Source organism: Polyodon spathula, chromosome 21, assembly GCF_017654505.1.
Source record: "Polyodon spathula isolate WHYD16114869_AA chromosome 21, ASM1765450v1, whole genome shotgun sequence".
NCBI lineage: Eukaryota > Metazoa > Chordata > Actinopteri > Acipenseriformes > Polyodontidae > Polyodon > Polyodon spathula.
Genome location: NC_054554.1, coordinates 23736695 through 23757815, shown reverse-complemented (window position 1 = coordinate 23757815; position 21121 = coordinate 23736695). Strand labels below are relative to the sequence as shown.

At 36.3% G+C, this 21121-nt stretch overlaps 1 protein-coding gene across 2 annotated transcripts; it reads right to left on the bottom strand.

Annotated features, from left to right (window-relative positions):
* Nucleotides 1–2440: 2440 nt before the first annotated feature.
* On the bottom strand, nt 2441–18963 carry LOC121296091 (forkhead box protein K2-like). Of its 2 annotated transcripts, none has more exons than XM_041221282.1 (9): nt 18461–18963; nt 7180–7374; nt 6287–6434; nt 5490–5636; nt 4931–5124; nt 4251–4483; nt 3706–3999; nt 2833–3042; nt 2441–2752 (listed from the first exon to the last, which is right to left on the bottom strand). In XM_041221282.1, the coding sequence occupies exons 1-9, from the start codon at nt 18754–18756 to the stop codon at nt 2565–2567; spliced, it is 1905 nt and encodes a 634-aa protein (XP_041077216.1). In that variant the 5' UTR covers nt 18757–18963; the 3' UTR covers nt 2441–2564. The 2 variants fall into 2 exon arrangements, with proteins under 2 accessions (XP_041077216.1, XP_041077217.1); XM_041221283.1 differs by having other exon boundaries at nt 4305–4483; nt 18461–18962.
* Between the last annotated feature and the right edge of the window lie 2158 nt (nt 18964–21121).

Here is a 21121-nt window from a genome sequence, read left to right as displayed (position 1 = left end):
ATAAGTAGGCTTCCACTTAGATGTACTGTATTGGTTTTGTTGGTACAGTACTATATTTTCAACATTAGTATTTTAAAATTCAGAACAATGATTCTGAAAATATCACTTGCCAAAACTACAGATGACACATTAACTGTAATACAGTACACACTTAAATCCTGTATGTATTGTTGCAGTACGTAAAATTTCCCATTAACAACCCAACAGCAAAACTAAATCTAAATGTTATCCCTGCACAGAACTGCGTAAAACGTAAAAAGCAATCCAATTTTACTAAACCAAAAGATACAAAAAAAAAAAAAAAAGGTTTCCTAAATTAAAACTGTATCCAGTGTCAGTATTCAGAATTGCAGAATGTAGTGCTCGATAAGGCCCTAATGTCACAGTTCACTTGGAAATGAAAATGTACAATGATTAACGTTTAATGATTAACTGTTACATTACTGTAGCTTGTCTCACACCCTTTGTTATGGCTGCATTTTTGTCAGATGAAACTGGAGGAAGCATAATATAAGACAGACCGATTTGACATTAGAGAGAATTAGATCATTCAGATAAATTGTAACATTGAAGCGATGGACTTTGTATAAAAAAAAACTAATGATGAATTCGGAAATGGCGTGGGACAGGTAAGTGCATTTGTTACATATAAATGGGGACTGATTTTACTAACATGTATTTGGGTAACAGAGTGCTGACTCTGTTGACATTTCCATTTCTATTTCCATTCTGGTATGGCATAAGCAAAACTTGGTTTAATTTAAATAAATAATAAGGATTTGTTTTTATCTCACTAAAGTTAATAATCATTTCAAACCTAAAAAAGCTGACCCTCACAGGCAGAACTAATTGACTAAAATGCACACACCTTTATGTGGAGACTAATTTATGTTCAATAGCCTTTATTTGTGTACTGATTGACTAAAGCAAGCATTATATGCTTTATAAATGTGTAACACACACTGAAGGGTCTTCATCCACTTGTTTGGAATTGTGCATTCAACCTGAAGAGGCAAACTGAACCAGTATCAAACAATAAAACTACAATAATGTATGAAATGGTTTGAACCGTACCAATAGCAAACATTTTATTTCTATGCCAGGTTTTAAATCATAATTGGTACATTTTTAAATATGAACATGTCTTAAAACTAATAAAACCTGAAAAAAATAGCATAACACATTCAGTTATCCTCACCAGGTTGATTTGTGCCGAGTATTCTTACATCTAGCTTCTCATTGGAATTTATTCCACATATTTCCTTTCCAAAGACAAAACTCAGTTCAGTATTTATTCCCTGACTGTTATCGGGTTTTAATGACTGTATAAGAGACTGATAAGGTTTTTTAAATATATATATATAATATATATATATATTATATATAGTATATATATATATATATATATATAAAAAGGTTTTCCAAAAAAAGCATTTACCCATTGAAGCAGAACAAACACCTATCACTTATTTTTTCTCGGAACAAGTACAATCTGAAGAGACACTTCTATAGCTTGAACCTAAGAAAATAAATCAAGCAAGGGACTGCCAATTCCAACACATAGTAACAAACACAGCTGAACATAGCAAGAGAGGAAAAAAATGGGAAACAGTTATTCAAGTGCAGCTCTGGTCATAGTCATAGCAGTTCTTTTTTCAGTTTACGGCTCAGTACATTTTCTCTAAAACGGTTGCATGCAAGCTTGAAGCATCTGATCACTACACATGGAAACAATTCAGATTTAATTTTATCTGTTAAAATATGCAAATGTAGGTGTAATAACACAGCTTAATTTGGATTTAACAGAATAGACAAAAGTAAACCACTCCATTGATAGTTTAAAAATAAAAAAGGTAAAAATAGAAATTACCACATTCATTTTCACTGAACATACGAAAACAGCTTGTGATTCCAAAGTACAAATGGAGTGATTTGAAATGTTGGTGACCCCATTGTTTTTTGCCTACAGAAATTAAAAAAAAAAAAAAATACACCCAAAAAAGATCCTAGTTTCCACATATGAACAATAAAATACTGCATATCTACTAACAACTGCATTAGGTAGGTCAATATGAAAGGCTAGCTGCCGATATACAGAAAATGGCTCCACGCACTTGTTCCCTTTACGGAATACACTATTGTTTAAACTCTGGTTTATACTAAGCGCATGTCATGCTCTCTTACACTGGTGTGTGGTCAGTCCATTCAAACAGTTAAATGAGAACCTCAGACGAGTGTCATTTATTTTTGAGCTGCAGTCCTCCTTAACTCTCCATTTCCCAGTGTACACTGAGGTAGCTGAGCAGGAGGTACAATACAGCCTCTTAAGCTTGGCCACAATGTTCAGTCAGTTTGATCTTCACTCCTAAATTAGTCATGTGTTTTTACGGCTTCCTGTGCTGTAAATTACAGTCTCTTCCCACAGGGCACCTCCCACATTTTTATTTATTTATTTTTTGTACCCATAGGGTGGTAACGCATTCCAAAGTTCAAAGATGGTTACGTTAATCTTCTCCTTTTGGCACCTTGGAGTTGATATAAAAAACAGTAATACCTCAAAGTCTTTAGTTCTGACTGCCTTGTTCACTTACAGTGGGAGAGTCCATGTTTACTGCAATGACTATGCTTTCTCCTTCTGTTTTGATACGTTTAAGTTCTGGTTGTTCTGCCTGATCTCCATTTTGCCGTTTAGTTGGAAGAGAGGCTGATGCAGAGGCATGGGTTGCCAACATGTGTAGTGGGCTTGCAATGGCTGAAAAAGGAAAACAAATAAAATGTAATTATTATATCTACCCAAACTAGATTAACTTGACATTAAAGAAACGTTCTTACCTGTGTTGACATGTCCATGTATGGCTGTGGTGATAGGGACTACATGGGTTCCGTTATGTGTGATTGCTTTGATTGGTAGCTGGTGCTGTCCAAGAGGGGCTTGTTGCACAATTGTAACCGTCTGTAAAGGTGTTGCTTGAGAGGTCTGAATGATACGACTTGGAACTCCTATAGTAGCATGGGCAATGGCAGGAACAGGTTCTACTTTCACTGGAACACCAAACACAGAAAATAATAAGTACACTGCAATTATCTTCTTCATATCCAGAAAAAAAAAACATTTCAATTAAAAACTAAATTTCAAAATCAAGTCTCTTGATATTTTATAATGTGCTTTAAAGAGAGTGAGGAGCAACAATGCATAATACATTAAATACAGGGCATAGTAATTTAAACACAAACAGTAAAACAATGCAAATACATTAAATACAGGCATACTACATTAAATATAAGGCTAGGATGTGAATTCTAAACTTTGTGGATGCATGTTTCATACAGAATCATCACAACAGCTAGTAACATATATCAGGCTTAAACAGTATTGAAAGCAAGAGCGAACCAGTGGGTACTGAGAGTTGATTTGAAGCAAGCGACTGTGGGAGCCACACGCACTAAAGCTGGGAGAGTGTTCCAGAATTGGGGGCCACGAAGCTAAAAGAGCGCTCTCCGAGTGTGGTGCACTTTTATAAAGTGATGGAGATTTTAAAAAAATTAAATAAATAAAAGTACCTCCTTAAGAAATAGTAAATAAACCCAAGTGTGTTTACATCAGTTTGTAATTCCTAAATGTGCTTAACGGTTTCCTCAGAAACAAATTGCCCATGTCTTATATTGAAAATCATTTTTTTTTTTTTTTTAAACTAACACACTTGCCTTTTACTTCTTTGTGTGCTCCATTTTCCTGCGGTTCCACTTTAGGCTTAAACAATGCTGCCTGAGCGACCATCGTCTGGCCTGCCACCGTGTATGTGTTTGCTGGTGCTAATCCAGCAACACTAGTAACCGACACAGCTGGTAACTGGTGGACAAGGTGAACTGTTTGCATAACTGGTTGCTGGGATGTTGATGTTGTCACTGGGGTGGCAACAGTGTATGTGACAGGTTTAATGGTCTGTGGTAATTGTCGTTGGACTGTTATTAGGACTGGCTGGCTATTTAAAGGGGAACCTGTATATATAAAAAAAAAAAAAAGAAAAGAAAAAGGAGAAAGTGAACATTTAGGTTTTATCATTTCGTTTCATGTTTAGCTTATAAAAACACACACAAGATAAACAATTAGTTAAATAAAGAAACTACCATTCTATAAAAAGCTGTAACATTTTCAGCCACTAGTCTTTTTTCAGCATACACTTAGGAATAGCTGTCAATGTAACGGTGTGTTTCCTATTTAACATTTTTTTTAAAAAAGTAATGGTTACCTGTTACTCCTAAGGGTAATGTAATATTTCTGTTGTGAGTGACTTGACTCTTACCAGGTGCACTCTGAGCAAACCGTGCTTCCTGTATTACTGCTAACTTAGGCTGCACTGCAGCGGCGGGCTCCGGTTCCATTGGGACTGGGGAGCCTTCTCGAGAGAGGCTCTCTGGGGTCTGCACACCACTAGAGTGAGCAGATAACACTCCAGAGTGATTTGGAGAGGCTGGGGCACTTCTGCAAGAGTGGGAGATATGTTAAAAAACAAAAGTAGTAAAGTGAAAATCTGATGTACAGACCAAATCAGGGACTCTCAAAGAGGTCGTTAAAAATAGGAGATTTATCCCCCCCACCCCGCCCCAGCTACAGCCTGTTCATTGTTAAATTGTCTTAGCAGCAGTATAACCCAACGACCACAGGGTGACACTATGTCCACTAAACCTAACATTTACATAAAATACACACGTCTTGTGCTTTCCTCAATGCTAGCATTCACACTTCTTGCAGCCAATATTGTTGCCACAAATTATGACAGCTGTTTGAGTCAGAATATCAGTTTTTAATGTTCACTTAGTTTTGAAACTCGAGAAATCAAACGTGTAGTCACTTTGAAAGCTATTAAATAGGGAATGCTTTATAAATAAAAAAAAATAAATAAATAAATAAATAAATAAAGATGATTACCTAGATGAGAGCGGTCCTAAAGGAGTTCGAAAACAGGGTACTCCCCTTGGCCTTCGTTTCCTAAAGGCCTGCTCTATCAGTTTGCTCTCTGAAGCAGGATCTATCCTCCAAAATGAACCTTTTCCTGGCTCTTCTTGCGAGCGGGGTACTTTAATAAAGTACCGATTCAGAGAAAGATTGTGACGAATCGAATTCTAAAAGTCAAAAGATGAATATTAATTGTTTGTGAAACCCTAAAGAATACAATGTTTATTTAAAAGCCAAAATGGGTTAATAAATGTTATGCACACTATTAATGATTTATTAATTCCACCTAAATTGGTAAAAGTGTATCACATTTGTTTTTAATGGTGCAACTTGTAAAATACTATGATTTAATATAATTACTTAATTTCTCTCGGTTCAACAAATTGTCAAACACTGTGGCCTAGATTTTTTTTTAAAACCTTCTTTCTCTATGCCAAAGGAAATAGATAATAGGGTTTTTAAAAGGCCAGAAAGAACTCATGTGATGTACAGTACAGTTAATACAAGGCATTACATTATAGATTACATTTACCTGCCAGCCTTTGTCTGCTGTCCTGTAGTACGGATAATTTTTGGTGATGTGTGTGTAAATTCCATTTAGTGTAAGCTGCTTATCCTGTGCCATTGTAATAGCTTGTACTATCAGTTGTGCATAAGAGTATGGTGGCTTTGAATCATCCTGCAAACAAAAAAAGGCATAGGATTGTATCATGTAATTTTAGCTTCCACTGTTCATACACAAGAAACCATAATTACACATAACCTCAAGGAAACAATCAATGCTTTTTCTTCCCATAGCAGCCAACTCACCAGTTTAATTTAATAAACGTCAGGTACTGGAATCAATCATTCCTTGTTTGCATTGTAAAAAGAAAATTGTACATCTGGACAACACAATGTAATGCATATGAAAATGTTGTCTTTTGAGGATAGATTATGAACACAATATGATAGAGGGTGGCAAAACAGTGTATCATATAGGCATTACAGGGTTAAACTTTCAGATTTTTAGCTTTGTCTTTCTTTGCTAATCGTTCTAGTGTTGGAACACTGCTACTCCAGACATGAGATCTAAATTGGGCAGCCTGTTCTCTTGGGTCCAGGGGTGCATTATGATTTTAATTGAACAGCAGGGTTAGACATTTTGCTTCATCTCATCATCAATCAGGAAATCATTTAATTCAGAATGTTGTTCATCAACATAGACCAAGAAAACAAGCAAACACACTGGTAAAGTTCAAAACATATTGTGATAAGTAGGGTTCTTGTAAGGCTTGCAAACAAGCTATGATCACATTTTAAACTGCGGTGCTATTTTTAAACATTTACCTTTGGGCTATCTCCCCCAGATGCCTCCTTGTCATTTTCTGACTGTGAGTTGTCACCCATTAGCTGTAGGTCGGATGGAATAACACGACCCATTCTGTACCCTGATGACCCGGCTCCTCGTGGGCTTGATGGGCAGGAGTTTGCAGCACTGAAAACACAACAACGAGAGCTGTGGGTTTTGTTTTGTTAAACTACAAACATTGTATAACCAGTACTCGTTTCCAAAAAGGTTTTTCAATTGAGATTATAAACACTGTATTCCTATTTGGAATTAAAACACAGTAAAGATCAGTCGGAAACCAATATTCTTTAATACTTTAAAAATACAAAATTTTAATATTTAAATTGTGTATTTCTATTTAAAGTATTAAAGATACTATTTAAATTTAAATATTTAAAAAATATTTAAATTTAAATGGTATTACGTTGATTGACGAGATGAAAATAGTTTTAGATCTTACAGGCACTTTCACTTTTAACCTCATGAAAAACTATAAATTGTGTCTTGCTGGCTTATTATTTCTTCCTGCAAGACTTGTCCCACATTGATATCATCATCTGTAGAATGGAAGGACACGACAGAGGACATCAGCATGGGGTAACTACAAAAGAAACTCCAAACTACTGGGTATCCCATACCTGAAAATCATACTGGTTAAAATAAACGAAAAACACAGACCTTTATTTTTAATATAATTTTTGTTTTAATATGTTAGTGTTCTCTGGAGTTCTGTCTAGGTAAACAAATGTATTTATTAAAAAAAAAACAAAAAAAACACATTTTCTAACTTTTTCAAAAAGCCAGATTGTATAAATACACAGCAGTCTTAAACAGTAGATATGAGCAATACAATTCAGGGACTATCACACTGTGCCATGTAACACAAGCATACCTGATGGTTCCTGTAGGGGAAGGTAGCGGACTCATTAGATGTGCTATGTTGTCTGGAATGTTTATTGTTAAGGGCGAGATCTGGGGCTGCACTGGCTTTATTGGTGACTCTGGCGCTTCCCGTTTTTCCTTCTTGTCGCTTGATAGGGCTGTAAATGTGATCTTGATATTTGTACTTGGAAACCTGAAGGTACACCTAAAAAAAAGAAAGAAAAGGGAAACAATTAATTTATTCTTATTTTCCCACTGACAGAAAAGAGATTGTGCTTTTTCTAAACTTTTGCACATTTAAACTCAGAAGGTTGCAAATACAACCTAAATGTGATCTTGTTTAAAAAAAACAAAACAAACAAAAACAAAACAAAAACAAACGTGTTTCATAGTTTTTCCTAAAAACCAAACAGGTGATAACCAATTAACATGTTAAAATATAGCCATGTATGTATATAAACCGCAAAACTGAGCTTGCCCATGCCTGACCAGACTCAATTACACTGACATTGCAACGAAGAAAATGCAGCCCATCCCCCTTTGTAACTGAGCTGTGGTGATCAAACAGCTTGCTCTTCATATGTCAAAGTTACTTCCCCCCCTGGATATCTGCCAGAGATTATTTGGGTAGGACCTTCTGCAATATTTACATGACATATGACACAAGCTGGGAGGTGGTGTCAGTGACACAGAACCTACAATTTAGGGTCTTTACTATTTTATCTAAAGCAGCTGTGCATCATCACAGAAAAGCAAACATTTTAATATGCATGAATGTATCTGGGCTAAATATTCCAGCTTATTTGAAAAAACATTTATACACTGAATCAATTAATACAGATCTCCAACTCCTCCACACTGTTAACATTGAATGGGTTTAATAGTGAAGGATCCTTTTCTCATATCCACATAACCTAGACTTTATTTACACCTGCTGCCATAACTACATTTATTCACAAAAAAGCAGGCTGAAATATGGTTCCAGGTGACCTAATTTCATTTGCACATACTTAAATCACTTTACTAGAAAAACAGGAGCATTTGGCAGCATTACATTCCTAGCAGTGAAAGTATGTGTTGTGTGATGGCTACCCACAGTGTTGTTCTTCAATCATATTAACCAACACTTCTTGCTGTAGATAATTCACTAATACTGGATACACTACACATTACAAGGAATCTAAGACTAATGATAACACAAATAAATGTATAAATTTCAAGTATTTTTCTTTTGTTTCTTTTTTCTAGAATTCCATTGGTCTTTGTGACTTGTGACTTTGTGAATGATTGATTTGTTGTGTTATTAGACAAGTGTCTTGTAAAACCAACCCCCCCCCCCCCCTTGCTTGAATGGTTCACTAAATTCTTCAAGATAAGCAAAAAGGTTCCTTTCACTGCAGTTTGCAAATTTAAGTAACATACTAAAGAGTACAACTATAATAAGCAATACTTGGAGTTATTCAAATTTAAAAATAGCTTGTCTGTTTTTTTTCACTCGTTCTCTATAAGCTGGATTCAACTTCTGATGTACTGGTGTTTTAGTTTGTTGCATTACAGATACAAGATCATTGCCAACTATTACTGCTGCTTTGTGGAATTCTGTTTTTTCTTGACGTTTTCAGTTTTGTAACTGCTGAAAACCAGATTTTTAAAAGGACTTGCGTATAACCTGTCAAGTTTCTCTGTACTTTTTTACTGTTTTACAACCAAAATGCATGCAGTATTTACAGTAGGCTACATCAAATTCTGCAAAGACAAAATAAAAATGTATATTATATACTTTTTTTTACAGCTATCTAACATCTTGTCCCATGATGGCTAACTGGAATGCAGGGCGATTCTGGTTTCATACCCTGACGGCTTTTTATTTTTTCTGTGAACTACTCTCAATGAAATACATAAATTACTTAATATATACATTGCCATGAGACTTAGTCTAATTTATTTCACAAAGTCGTTCCTATACTAACCATGTTAAAATACCCTGCTTGTTAAAATCAAGCAATCTGCTTATAAGAATAATTTTGGAGCACTGACAATACTGTATCAAGTGCAATGACGTGTACAACCAATAAAGCCGTTTTACGTGTGTTGACATGACAGGAAAAAAAGATGCGCGCCTGCATTTTTTAGGTATTTGTGTTTTCTATTGGTGATTTTTTTTTTTTAATAAAGTGAATACACATTCATTGAATACATAGGGAATACAGCACTGTTACTGTGCGATTTGCATGTAGAGGGAGGGTGATGGCGGTGAAGAGCAGTGATGGGGGACGTTGCGAAGCTATGCATCTTTGCTTAGTGAAAAACTGAGATTTGTATCGCAACAGAAAATAAGTAAGCCACAGATGATTAAATGCAGTGGTGATCCTGACTAATTATATTACAGTACAATAATGTACTGTAATATAATTTTAATTAAAACGCCATTACACGTAACACCGCACGGCAGTTAAACTAAGCACTCTCACAAGACGATCGCTTCTAAAGTAAACTAGTATAATAGGATTCTGCAGCCTTGAGTAAACGTAATCATGATCATATAACAAGTTGCTTATCCACGGGGACTTGTTTTAATTGTTTTGATGTACTGTCCTCAGTGATTGAGCACCATTGACATTTGTATACTGTATTTAAACTGCTGATGCACGGATGCACACTTTTGCTAACTGTAATCATATCGGTCCGCTTTTAAGAATCAACCACTTATAAGAATCAAATCATCCAGGACGATGTGATTCTAATAAACAGAGTGCACTGTATCATTTAATTTCTATCGTTATAAACATACTTGTCAATCTTCATGTTAATACACTGAACAAAAATATAAATGCAACATGTAAAGTGTTGGTCCCATGTTTCATGAGCTGAAATAAGAGATCCCAGAAATTTTCCATACACACAAAAAGCTTATTTTCTTCAACTTTTGTGCACAAATTTGTTTACATCCCTGTTAGTGCGCATTTCTCCTTTGCCAAGATAATCCATCCACCTGACAGGTGTGGCATATCAAGAAGCTGATTAAACAGCATGATTATTACACAGGTGCACCTTGTGCTGGGGACAATAAAAGGCCACTCTAAAATGTGCAGTTTTGTCACACAACACAATTCCACAGATGTCTCAAGTTTTGAGGGAGCGTGCAATTGGCATGCTGACTACAGGAATGTCCACCAGAGCTGTTGCCAGAGAATTGAATGTTCATTTCTCTACCACAAGCTGCCTCCAACGTCGTTTTAGAGAATTTGGCAGTACGTCCAACCGGCCTCATAACCGCAGACCACGTGTAACCACGCCAGTCCAGGACCTCCACATCCAACTTCTTCACCTGCGGGATCGTCTGAGACCAGCCACCCGGACAGCTGATGAAACTGTGGGTTTGCACAACCGAAGAATTTCTGCACAAACTGTCAGAAACCGTCTCAGGGAAACTCATATGCGTGCTCATCAGCCTCACCAGAGTCTTGACCTGACTGCAGTTCGGCGTCGTAACCGACTTCAGTGTGCAAATGCTCACCTTCTATGGCCACTGGTACGCTGGAGAAGTGTGCTATTCATGGATGAATCCCGGTTTCAACTGTACCGGGTAGATGGCAGACAGTCGTGTGGGTGAGCGGTTTGCTGATGTCAACGTTGTGCCCCACGGTGGCGGTGGGGTTATGGTATGGGCAGGCATAAGCTACGGACAATGAACACAATTGCATTTTATCGATGGCAATTTGAATGCTGAGATACCGTGACGAGATCCTGAGGTACTTTGTATTACCATTCATAAGCCGCCATCACCTCATGTTTCAGCATGATAATGCTCGGCTCCATGTCGCAAGGATTCCTGGTTTTAAGGAAGGTCCCGTTCTTCCATTGGCCTGCACTGTCACCAGACAATTCTCGTACAAATGTGCCCTGCATGAGGCAAATGGTGGTCACACCCGTACTGACTGGTTTTTCTGATCCACGTCCCTACCATTTTTTTTTTTTTTAAAAAGGTATCTGTGACCAACAGATGCATATCTGTATTCCCAGTCATGTGAAATCCATAGATTTTAATGACTTTATTTCAACTGACTGATTTCCTTATATGAATAACTATATATATATATATATATATATATATATATATATATATATATATATATATGATATATATAATATATTAAAATATGGTCAACGCAAAACTAGGTTAGTTGCACTAAAATCTAAATGAAAAAAAGAATAATAATTTTGCCAGGAGAGTTTGTCTTGAAATGCTTTTAAACTGTAAACTTCACGTTTTAAAGTAGATTTTATAAATTACGCAACACGATTTTTTCCACTAATAACTTAGCAACTATGGTGTTTTTTTAAATTTTGTAACTAGAAATTGCTGCAATTAAAATGTCAGGTTCATGTATTAAGAAAGGAGGATAACTTATTTGCTAATTTACAAAAAAAACGTAAAAAAGATTAGTTAGTCTGTGCCTTGCCAGAGGCTCTCTTGGCAGCCATTTCTGGGGTTTTTTGTAACCAATAGAAGACCAATTCAGTTTTCAGAAACGTGTGTGGCTCTCTAGAAATACACCTGGAGTGCTTTTCTACAACAGAACGAGCAAAGTATAACGGCAAAGTTTGTTGTCCTGGGCGTCAGGCGATATGAATTCCACACCCCTAGGTACACACCACAATAAATACAACAGCAAAGTTTTAAAACACTGTTCATTGACTTAGGTCCCAGTAATATGAAACTGGCTACAGATTTTGTATATATATATTTTTTATTATTATCAAAATATGAACATGTATTTTTAAAACATACATTTGCGCGTTAGAGCTTCAATCTGAAACAGCAGTTGCTAAAATGTTGTTTGAAAGAAATTTGAAAAAAAATTCCATTCTAAAACAAGTTACTTACAGATGTTGTTTCTCTGTCTAACAAGTCTTTAAAGTGGATCAAGTGAAAAAAGCAACAATATTCAGAACATCCTTTTATCACATTGTGGTCTCTTATTTAGACAAAATTCATTCATGGCAATGCCTTTTTGGGGCGAACTAAATGTTTTTAAACAATCTTTCAAGATTAGATTACCTCATTCAGTTCAGTATCTTGAGAACTGGAGTAACATCGTCACCACTGCTAGGCTACATCACTTATTGTAAGCTCAGTCAGTTATGAAAATCAAAAAATCTATTCTGATTTGGGACGAAGCACAGAAATGCACAGACAACAGTGATCACCTCCTTGCTTGAGTCCACGATTCTCCCGAATGATGTCTACGATTCTGCAATGAAAATGGGTGCAGTCCGCGACAAGATATCTCGTGTCGTGTGTGTAGCTTGCAATCCCCGATCTACAGTGAGAACTCATAGTTCAATCGGTAAGTACGAGTGGCGCTGCGTCTCCCGATTGCAAAAATCGTGCAGTGTAAACCCGGCTTTACTGCGTTTTCCTTTTTTCTTGGCTGTAAACAAGTTCCTGTGATGACTTTTTCTGCGTGCTGCTGTAAAAATGAAATGCCTGTCAGTGATGTCACACAAAAAAAGTAGTGAAATTCAACCCCTCCCATATTCAATGACATGCACAAGTATGGTGGCCCAGTAAGTCAAAGAAATGAAGAGCATTTATCGTGTTTACCCAATCACAGGCCCAGAATGACACTTCAATGATCGTATTTACATGGTCATGGTCCTTAAAGGGTTAAGTTAACTCCCTGCCAGCACACACCATTCTACACGTCATTTTTTTGGTAAACATTTAAAATAAATACATAATAAAAATAAGGCACTTTTCCCTAAATTAGTAAAAATATCTAATGAAACAAAAAATCATTTTTCCAATAAACAAATACAGATATTGTTTTAAAACAGTGACAACATCCTCTTTACAACCCACAATGCTCTCTCACTGAAGATTTTGGACATTCTGCTACCCTGAATGCAACTATGCTTTCTGTAAAGTAAATTACCTTTTCTGTGTAGTGTAATGTAGTGAAAGATTTGTTTAAAGCTTGTTCCTATAGCAAAGAAGTTACTTTAGGCAACAACTCCATACTTTTATGGGGAATATTTTATGCTTCACATACCGTATCCCCAAACAGTACCATGCCACAAGAAAGCAAATAAGTTCTACAATTATGCACCAAAGCCATGTGGAAACTGTTAGCAACTAAAGACACTACATAAAAGGCAAGTTGCCATGACATCCTACTGCTCTTTTCAGTTACTTCACTGTTAATGGAAGGTTACCAACCAAGAACAAACAGTACACTGTACTTTCAATTGAATGTTACTGTATATATTATCCTGCCACTATGGTAAACAGGGTAATCTAACATTTTCTAGCCCTCTTAACTAAGGTGAGTCGGCTTAAGAGGCATTTTGTTCAACAGCAGATGCCATTTTAACATGGAAGTTAAATTACACAATACTGTACAAGCAATGCAGAGAAGAGGACCACTGGAAAAAAATAATTTAAAAAAAGGTCTAGCTTTCTGTATAAATAAGTTTTTTTTTTTTAATGATTGGATCTGATTTTTTTTTTTTTTTTTACATGAATGTACTTGGGTCTGGGGGAAAAAAAAAGAGATGTCCTGGAGTTTACTATTTCCATGCAACCATTTAGCCTAGCACAGGAAATATTATTCAAAAAATAAAATTAAAAAAATAAATGTTGAGAACGGCATGAAACCCAGTCTACTGGATACAAGTAGAAAAAGTAGGGTGCCAAACAGTAACACTGGTATAACCTGTAAGTCACATCTGAATGTTTGCCTTTTTAACCAAGTCATGTACTGTATTTGACAGTTTGTGTTCTGGTCACACATAAAATCCCTCCCTGTGCTGCTCAGGAAGAGGTTAAACAGTCAATACCTGCACATTGTGGTTAGAGATTTTATCTTTTCGATCAACAATAACACGAAAAGTGAATAAACACAAAACATCAATTGATCTATTGGTCTAAATCAGAGGTCTCCAACCCTGGTCCAGGACAGCCCCTACCCAGAAGGTTTTATAGGTGTCTTTACAACATCAGTGGCTAAAGATCTGGAACACCTGTTAATCTTGACTAATTAGGCTAATAATTGGTTCAATTAAGTAACAGATATTGGTTGAAACAAAAACCAGCAACCACAGTAGCTCTACGGGACCAGGACCAGGGTTGAAGACCCCTGGTCTAAACAATATGCCTTCCTGTGGTTTGGTTATTTCCGTGTATATTCTTGTGCTTAATTAAACCTCTTCTCAAGTCCCACAGGTGCGTCGACCTCATAAACTTAAAATTCACACTCACAAACAAAAACTCAGTGATGATGTCAGAATTTCTTCATCTTTCATTAAAACCTCCCTAATCAGCAAACAAAGAATAAATACATGAAGAAATTCTCCAAGTGATTATTCATAAGTGTGGACATGTGAAATGCTAACAGTTCCCATGGTTTGTGCATGGTTTTTAAATAAAAAATGTGTGTATGGCATTAAGTACTCACCAAGGTTTACATAGGTTTATGCAAGATAATATAACTGCCAACTTATCACAAAAAATTTCAAATTCTGGCACATATCTGACTTAGGAAAATAAACAGTCAACACAACTTAATTTACCTCTAACCTTGCCAAGCCTTGAATTCGCTAGTTATGTATAAATCAGTCAGTCTTTTCAAACTTTAACAGAGGTTAAGGTTTGACCATAGTAAAAGGCTGAGAAACATCAGCCACCGTATCTTACTATACACAGACATCAAGAACCCCCAAGCAAGCACTCGCTATTAGGGGTTAGACGATTCATCGTGTATCGATGCATCACGATACGATACACCTGTGTATCGTGTATCGTGATATAAGCTTGAAATGAGTAGCTGACAACGGACAAAAACATGAAATAAGAAAGTTAAATGAAATTTAGAGAAAAAAACAAAACAGATAAAAACAATAATAATAATAATAATAATAATAATAATAATAGGCCCAAATAACAAGAACGTTTTTTTTTTTTCTGTATTCTATTGCTAGCAAGCAGGGAATACTGACACTGTAGTTAAGGCTTCAGAACAGGCTGCAGAAACGCTGCCTGGCCAACGGTAGTTGAGACAGCGGTGCTTCTGGCCAATGGGTGTAGTGGAGGCGGAGACAGTCAGAGAGGAATCAGGAAGCAAGCAGTGTCTGCTGCTATGAATAATTTTACTAAAGTTACTAGTTTTTGTATTCAAAAGTTATATATTTCTTTGTCTCCTTTTGTGAGAATGTTTTATTTCATATAAATACATAGCTACAGGTTTCTTTTTTGTTTTACCTGTTCTAATGTATTGCTCTCCTTTTGATGTGTTCATACTCAAGTGTACATAGACATATATATATATATATAGATATCATATATATATATATATATGTATATATATATATATATATATATAATATAGATAACACACAAAGAAAGTCTGTCATTAAACACCCAAAGAAAGTCATTTGTGAGGCAGGATAGGCTATAAGAATTGGCATTTTTTGCAGAAAGAACAATTCCTGTTTCCTATAAAGCTATTTACTATAGATGACAAAACACATTGCATTTCTTACAAGTTTTATTTTATATTTGCTCACCTTTCAGTGCGCCCTAATAATGTTTTTATTTAGCTGAATAAACCTTAAACTTTGATTTGGTTGAAGGTTACTTTCTTTAAAAAAAATGTGTAAATGTATGAAAATGACTTATTTAACACTAATTTTATCATTAATTTTAATCCTAACCACATTTAACAGCAGCAGAGTAGAATAGTATACAAAATAAAATACTCAATCTTAACTTCAAAATACAAAGTGATAAAATGTATTGTATAATAATTATACTAATACTACTAATAAAAGTCCTATAATAATCTATTAAATCACATCTTAATGCTGAAAAACTTCATATTTAGATCTTTCTAAAGAAACAAGAACAAAGTTTGTACTTTAACAGTTATCAAACACATTGTTTAATATTTTTTCCTCTCATTAATGTGGTAAGGAGACTTGTTTAATTCAGCTAAAATGGATATCCCTGGAACTCCAGTTGACATACTGCTTTGTCTTTAAATTCAAACTAGTGGTTTACTACTTTGTGGGAAATAAATAATTTATTTTTAACTGAATCTGTGTAGAATTGAAATTGTAATTATTTTCAAGTCCATCAAGTAGATATAAGTTTTTTATTAGTACCGCCATATGTATCGTATCGTGGCTTGTGTATTGCGATACGTATTGTATCGTCACCTTGGTGTATCGTCTCCTCTACTCACTATACTTTCAAACAAACAAGACTGAGTGCTTCAATCTTGAAGATGCATTGTATCCCAGAAAATGAAACAAAGTTCAAAACCCTTTCCAACATGACTGTTCTGCAATTACTGGTACATTGGTTAAGTCAGACTGTTACATATTGCCGGAACTAATTCATGCAGTTTGAATAAAAGTTTCTGTTTAGAAGGTGAGTCATTCAGTTAAATTAAATAAATATTAACAGATCTGGAAAGTCTAGAGCTAGTCAGAGGAAGTCATGCAACCCTTATTATCCATTTCTGGAGGAATTAAGAATGTTTAAGACAATATTTACTCTCTCTCAGGAACCATTTAAGGCTGACGTAAAACTGGTCCTGACAGTTTGTGACTCATTCTGCATGTACATATTTAAATCAAAAGGAAGCAGTAATCAGTTTACTACCACAAAAAAATAGACTATGAATATGATTCAGAATCGAATATTTGAGCAGGATTTCCTTCCTGTGTCCTAAAATATTCAAAGTTCAAAGAGAATAGCAAGAATAATGAAAAAGTGAACATATTCATAAATCTACCATCACGGTCGGAACACTATCACATCAAGCAGTGTATAACAACTTTTCAGAATTTCTATAAAATATCAAATGTAAATACAGTAAAATGACTGCACAACATATTTATATTACCAGTAGCATACCACATGCATGTTGAAAAATGCTTTTAAAAGGTCTTGCTTCAAAAGTACAGTACTACCTTCTTTTGAGGTTTATACGTTGTGTGTGGAGTTGCTATGCACAAACTTAAAGCTGGTCTTGTAGAAGATCACATTAAAGGACTGTTTGTTTCTGTTACCAATTCAAGACTTTTTACTGTACTCAACTGAAGACACACTGCATTGTTTACACTGAAGTTTTGCCTGAGGCACTGGTCCACATGGCTGTGCAACCAGTTATACACACTAGTGTTTACATGCCTGTAAACAGTGATGCAAAACGACTAAAACCACAAATTAATGATTTCTTGCCTTTTGGGGGGGGGGGGGGGGGGGGGGGGGGGGGGCATTTCCACAAAAAAAAAACCCATTTATGAATGCTGTTTAGTTGATTGTACTTGATCTCTAACAGCACTGGATTTAATATTGTATTCAACGTTACAAAATGGTTTAAATTGCATAAGGTTTATGCAAGGATTTTTTTTTTTTTTGTTAGCTCCAATTCCCACTTTATAAACTTTACTCCGGACCTGCCAGAAGTGTTTTTTTTTTTTTTTTTTTTAAACAGCCAGATGTTTCTGGTCAAAGACCCACACATAGGAATTTGAATTCTGGTGTCTAACTTTCATAATTCTCATGGTTGCAAGAGGCAGATTAAATGCCTTTCATTAAAAAGACTTATGTAGGGCTGGTTCAAACAGTTGCAATAAATATTAAAGATAAAAAGACTTAAATGAAACCTGTAGTTCATAAAAAAACTGTATACAATAACATTATCTCAAGCATAACAATGCGAAACACATTTTATGGTTAGTGTTGTAGCATCCGTATTTCCAATGTGAATCACAATTACATCAATAACACAGCCGACACATGCGTTGTTTAATTACTTACTACTTGTACAACATAAATGTCTGCCTACTACACTTTGACATTTGCCATGTGATTTCAAACACTGATCTTTTAACTTAACTGACCTGAGCTGTAAACCATCAGTTAACTGTTACTGTTTAACAAATTAGTGGCAGCCTTTCGACATTAATTAATGAAACTGAATACATTTATATTTCTTAAATCACTTTTTTGTATTTGAAGCGTTTTTATTTGAGAAACTGCACCATCGCGTAGCGAATAATTAACGTTTATTTGATACCCAGAAGTAAAACAAAACCACAATATTTACAGAAAGTAACCCATGAACTTTCTCATGTCATACACACACACACACACACGCACACGCAATATATACAAATGCATTTGGGAGCGTCTGTATTTCACGCTTCTTCATTCTACCACACGTGCAATGAAAAACAATAACAAAAACAGCAACAATACAAACGACTACGGTACTCACACCCTCGGAAGCTGCAGTGGCGGAGCTCCCCGTCTCTGAAACACCCCATCCACGAAAACCCCGTTTTTGCCGAGGCAGCGCAGGTAGAAGTCGCCGCCGCCGGCCCCATCCTCCCCGGCTGTGAAGATTTCTAAATGCCGGCGGGAGATGAAGCTCGAGTGACCCATGCTTACGTCCACGGAGCCCTGCGACGAATTCCGCCCGATGGTCACCGAGCGTTTCTTCATAAGGTACTCGAACTCACGGCCCTCGAGCCGGGCAACTGCCGGCACGGACACCCCCCTCATCACCGCCATCTTACAGACGAGAGGTAAATTCACAAACGACAAAAAAAAAAAAAAAAGAATAACGCCCCTATATATTGTTTCCGAATTTGTTTTCAAATTTTAAATTTTAAAGAGGGGGGGGGATCTAAACAGATAAATTTAATAGGAAACGTGCCAGACCAGGGACAGCGGCTCCAACCCACCGCCGCGAGACAGAGAGAAAGGGAAGGAGAGAGGGCCAACCAAACCGGCGCAGCGGGGGAGGGCGCAGATTGATTGGCAAGACAGTTTACCCAACGGCAACCGAGAGTCGAGATAGGCACACGGGGCAGCTACCAATGGGAATAAAATATGGCCGGTCGCACAAGAGTAGGGTTAGGTTGCAGTGCAAGAACACAGCAGAATGAAAGGTTAATAGGAAAACAACGAGTGGCATTTTTTGTTGTGGTGGAGAGGAGTACACTAGCCGTTCTCATTACTAGACCTTAGATTATTCATAGATATACACGCCATATCAGCAGACATTTTGTGCAGAAAACAGGTTACTGCATTTGGCAATGTGAGAATTGTCCCCCAAGGAGCATTCCAGACTAGCAGCACTATCCCGTTCACACTGACTCCGGTGGTCTAGCTCGAGTCCACATAATTAGCGAAAAGATCTTATTAAAACAAAATACTGGTGGAAACAATGCCATTTCTAACACTGCCTTATTTGAACTACATTTTATGAACTGAAAGTAACTACAGGAAGCCAATACACTGTACATTGGCATTGCGGATTCATGTGTTACTGTATATTTTAACAGTTTTGTATTCCATAAGCCTTGCTTGTAAGCTTAATGTAAACGTTTTTCTTTTTTTGTAAGTAAAACATCTTTCTTCAATCAACTAATATAAAAATACAAAAAAAAAAAAAAAAGATAAATCCATTCTGTCTTTTGAGAGCGACACAAATGACTGCGACAGCTTCGGTTTACAAACCGTGGTACCCACAATGCATAAGGTGTTCGGTCTATTATGGAGGTGACAATACGATGATTTTGATATACGAACACATGAATACATTTAAAAAATACAACGTACACAAAACAAACACACGTCTGAATTGTGTGAGAACCCGTATGTTTTGGTTCTGTGTTTTTTTTTTCCACAAGGGGATTCAAGTTCCAAACAAACATGTGCTTTTTCAGTGACATCATCAGTGGCGACTGGCCATTGACTTATGCAAAAACTGTTTGTAAACACTGAGAAACACCTAACGACAGGAGATGAACAGCTGGCAAATACAGCACTGGTCCGCGGACGTGGAGAATGGTTGCTTAATTATAATCTATTTTTATCCAGTAGGTGTATGCTTTTAAGGATTGTAAACTAATACGTGACAAAAGATTGTTCCTAAGTGCTGTAAATTACAGCAAAAGTGTTACAGGAAGCAAAATACACTAGGGAACGTGTAACTGTCTTGAAAAATGTGTTTTATGTTTTATATTTTTGAAAGGAGAGAGTGGCAAAAAGTAAATTCTATACCTTACATGTGTGTCTTAATATTTGTCACTGTACATCTGTAATAACAATAATACAACCAATATTATACCAGAGCTAAAGCTACCTTAATAATTTGATTGTCATTTCATTTTGATTGACATGCGTGTAATGTGTACTTCATATGCTTACCAATACAAAATGAATACAAAAATAAAACACTAAAAATAATAATAATAATAATAATAATAATAATAATAATAATAATAATAATAGTAAAAGTTAAAATATTTCCTAAATTATTCAGCAGTGGACTGATACAGACAGATACAGGGCATTGACTAATGTAAATGTATATGAATGTTCTTGGTACCCAAAGCAGATTGTAGCCTATGTGCAAATGTTGTACTCACCAAGGATAATGGTTGACATTAATATTGGCTTGGGGTTATTCATTTTGTGAGAATTACTGAAGGTAACCTTCACCTCCTTGGATTTAGGTCGGCCAGGGTGTCCTTGGCTCACCGCGCACCAGCGACCCCTGTGGTCTGGCCGGGTGCCTGCAGGCTTGCCTGTAAGCTGCCCAGAACTGCCTTGTCCTCTGACGCTGTAGCTCTGAGGTGGCTGCATGGTGGGCCTGCAGTGTGAAAAAGAAGCAGTCGTCCAACGAAACATGCTTCAGAGGACAGCGTGTGTTCGTTTTCGCCGCTCCCGGGTCAGCGCGGGGGTGTTAGTGGTGAGCTTAGACTAAAAATAATTGGCTATTCTACAGTGGGAGAAAACGATAAAAACAATTGGTTTTACAAAAACTAAATTTACAAAAAAACCCTCTAAACATTCCACCATTTACTTCTGTGCACAAAATGTTGGCTCATCTACTAAAAACAATGTACAGATGGGAAGTTGCTGGCAT

What these genes read in the sequence shown, in the direction of transcription:
- LOC121296091 (XM_041221282.1), bottom strand. Translation starts at nt 18,756, where the DNA reads ATGGCGGTGATGAGGGGGGTGTCCGTGCCGGCAGTTGCCCGGCTCGAG. An exon ending in CTGGGGGAGATAGCCCAAAG is followed by an intron (nt 5,637 to 6,286) that starts GTAAATGTTTAA and finishes TTTTGTTTGCAG; the next exon opens with GATGATTCAAAGCCACCATA. An exon ending in CAGCAGACAAAGGCTGGCAG is followed by an intron (nt 5,125 to 5,489) that starts GTAAATGTAATC and finishes TTTGACTTTTAG; the next exon opens with AATTCGATTCGTCACAATCT.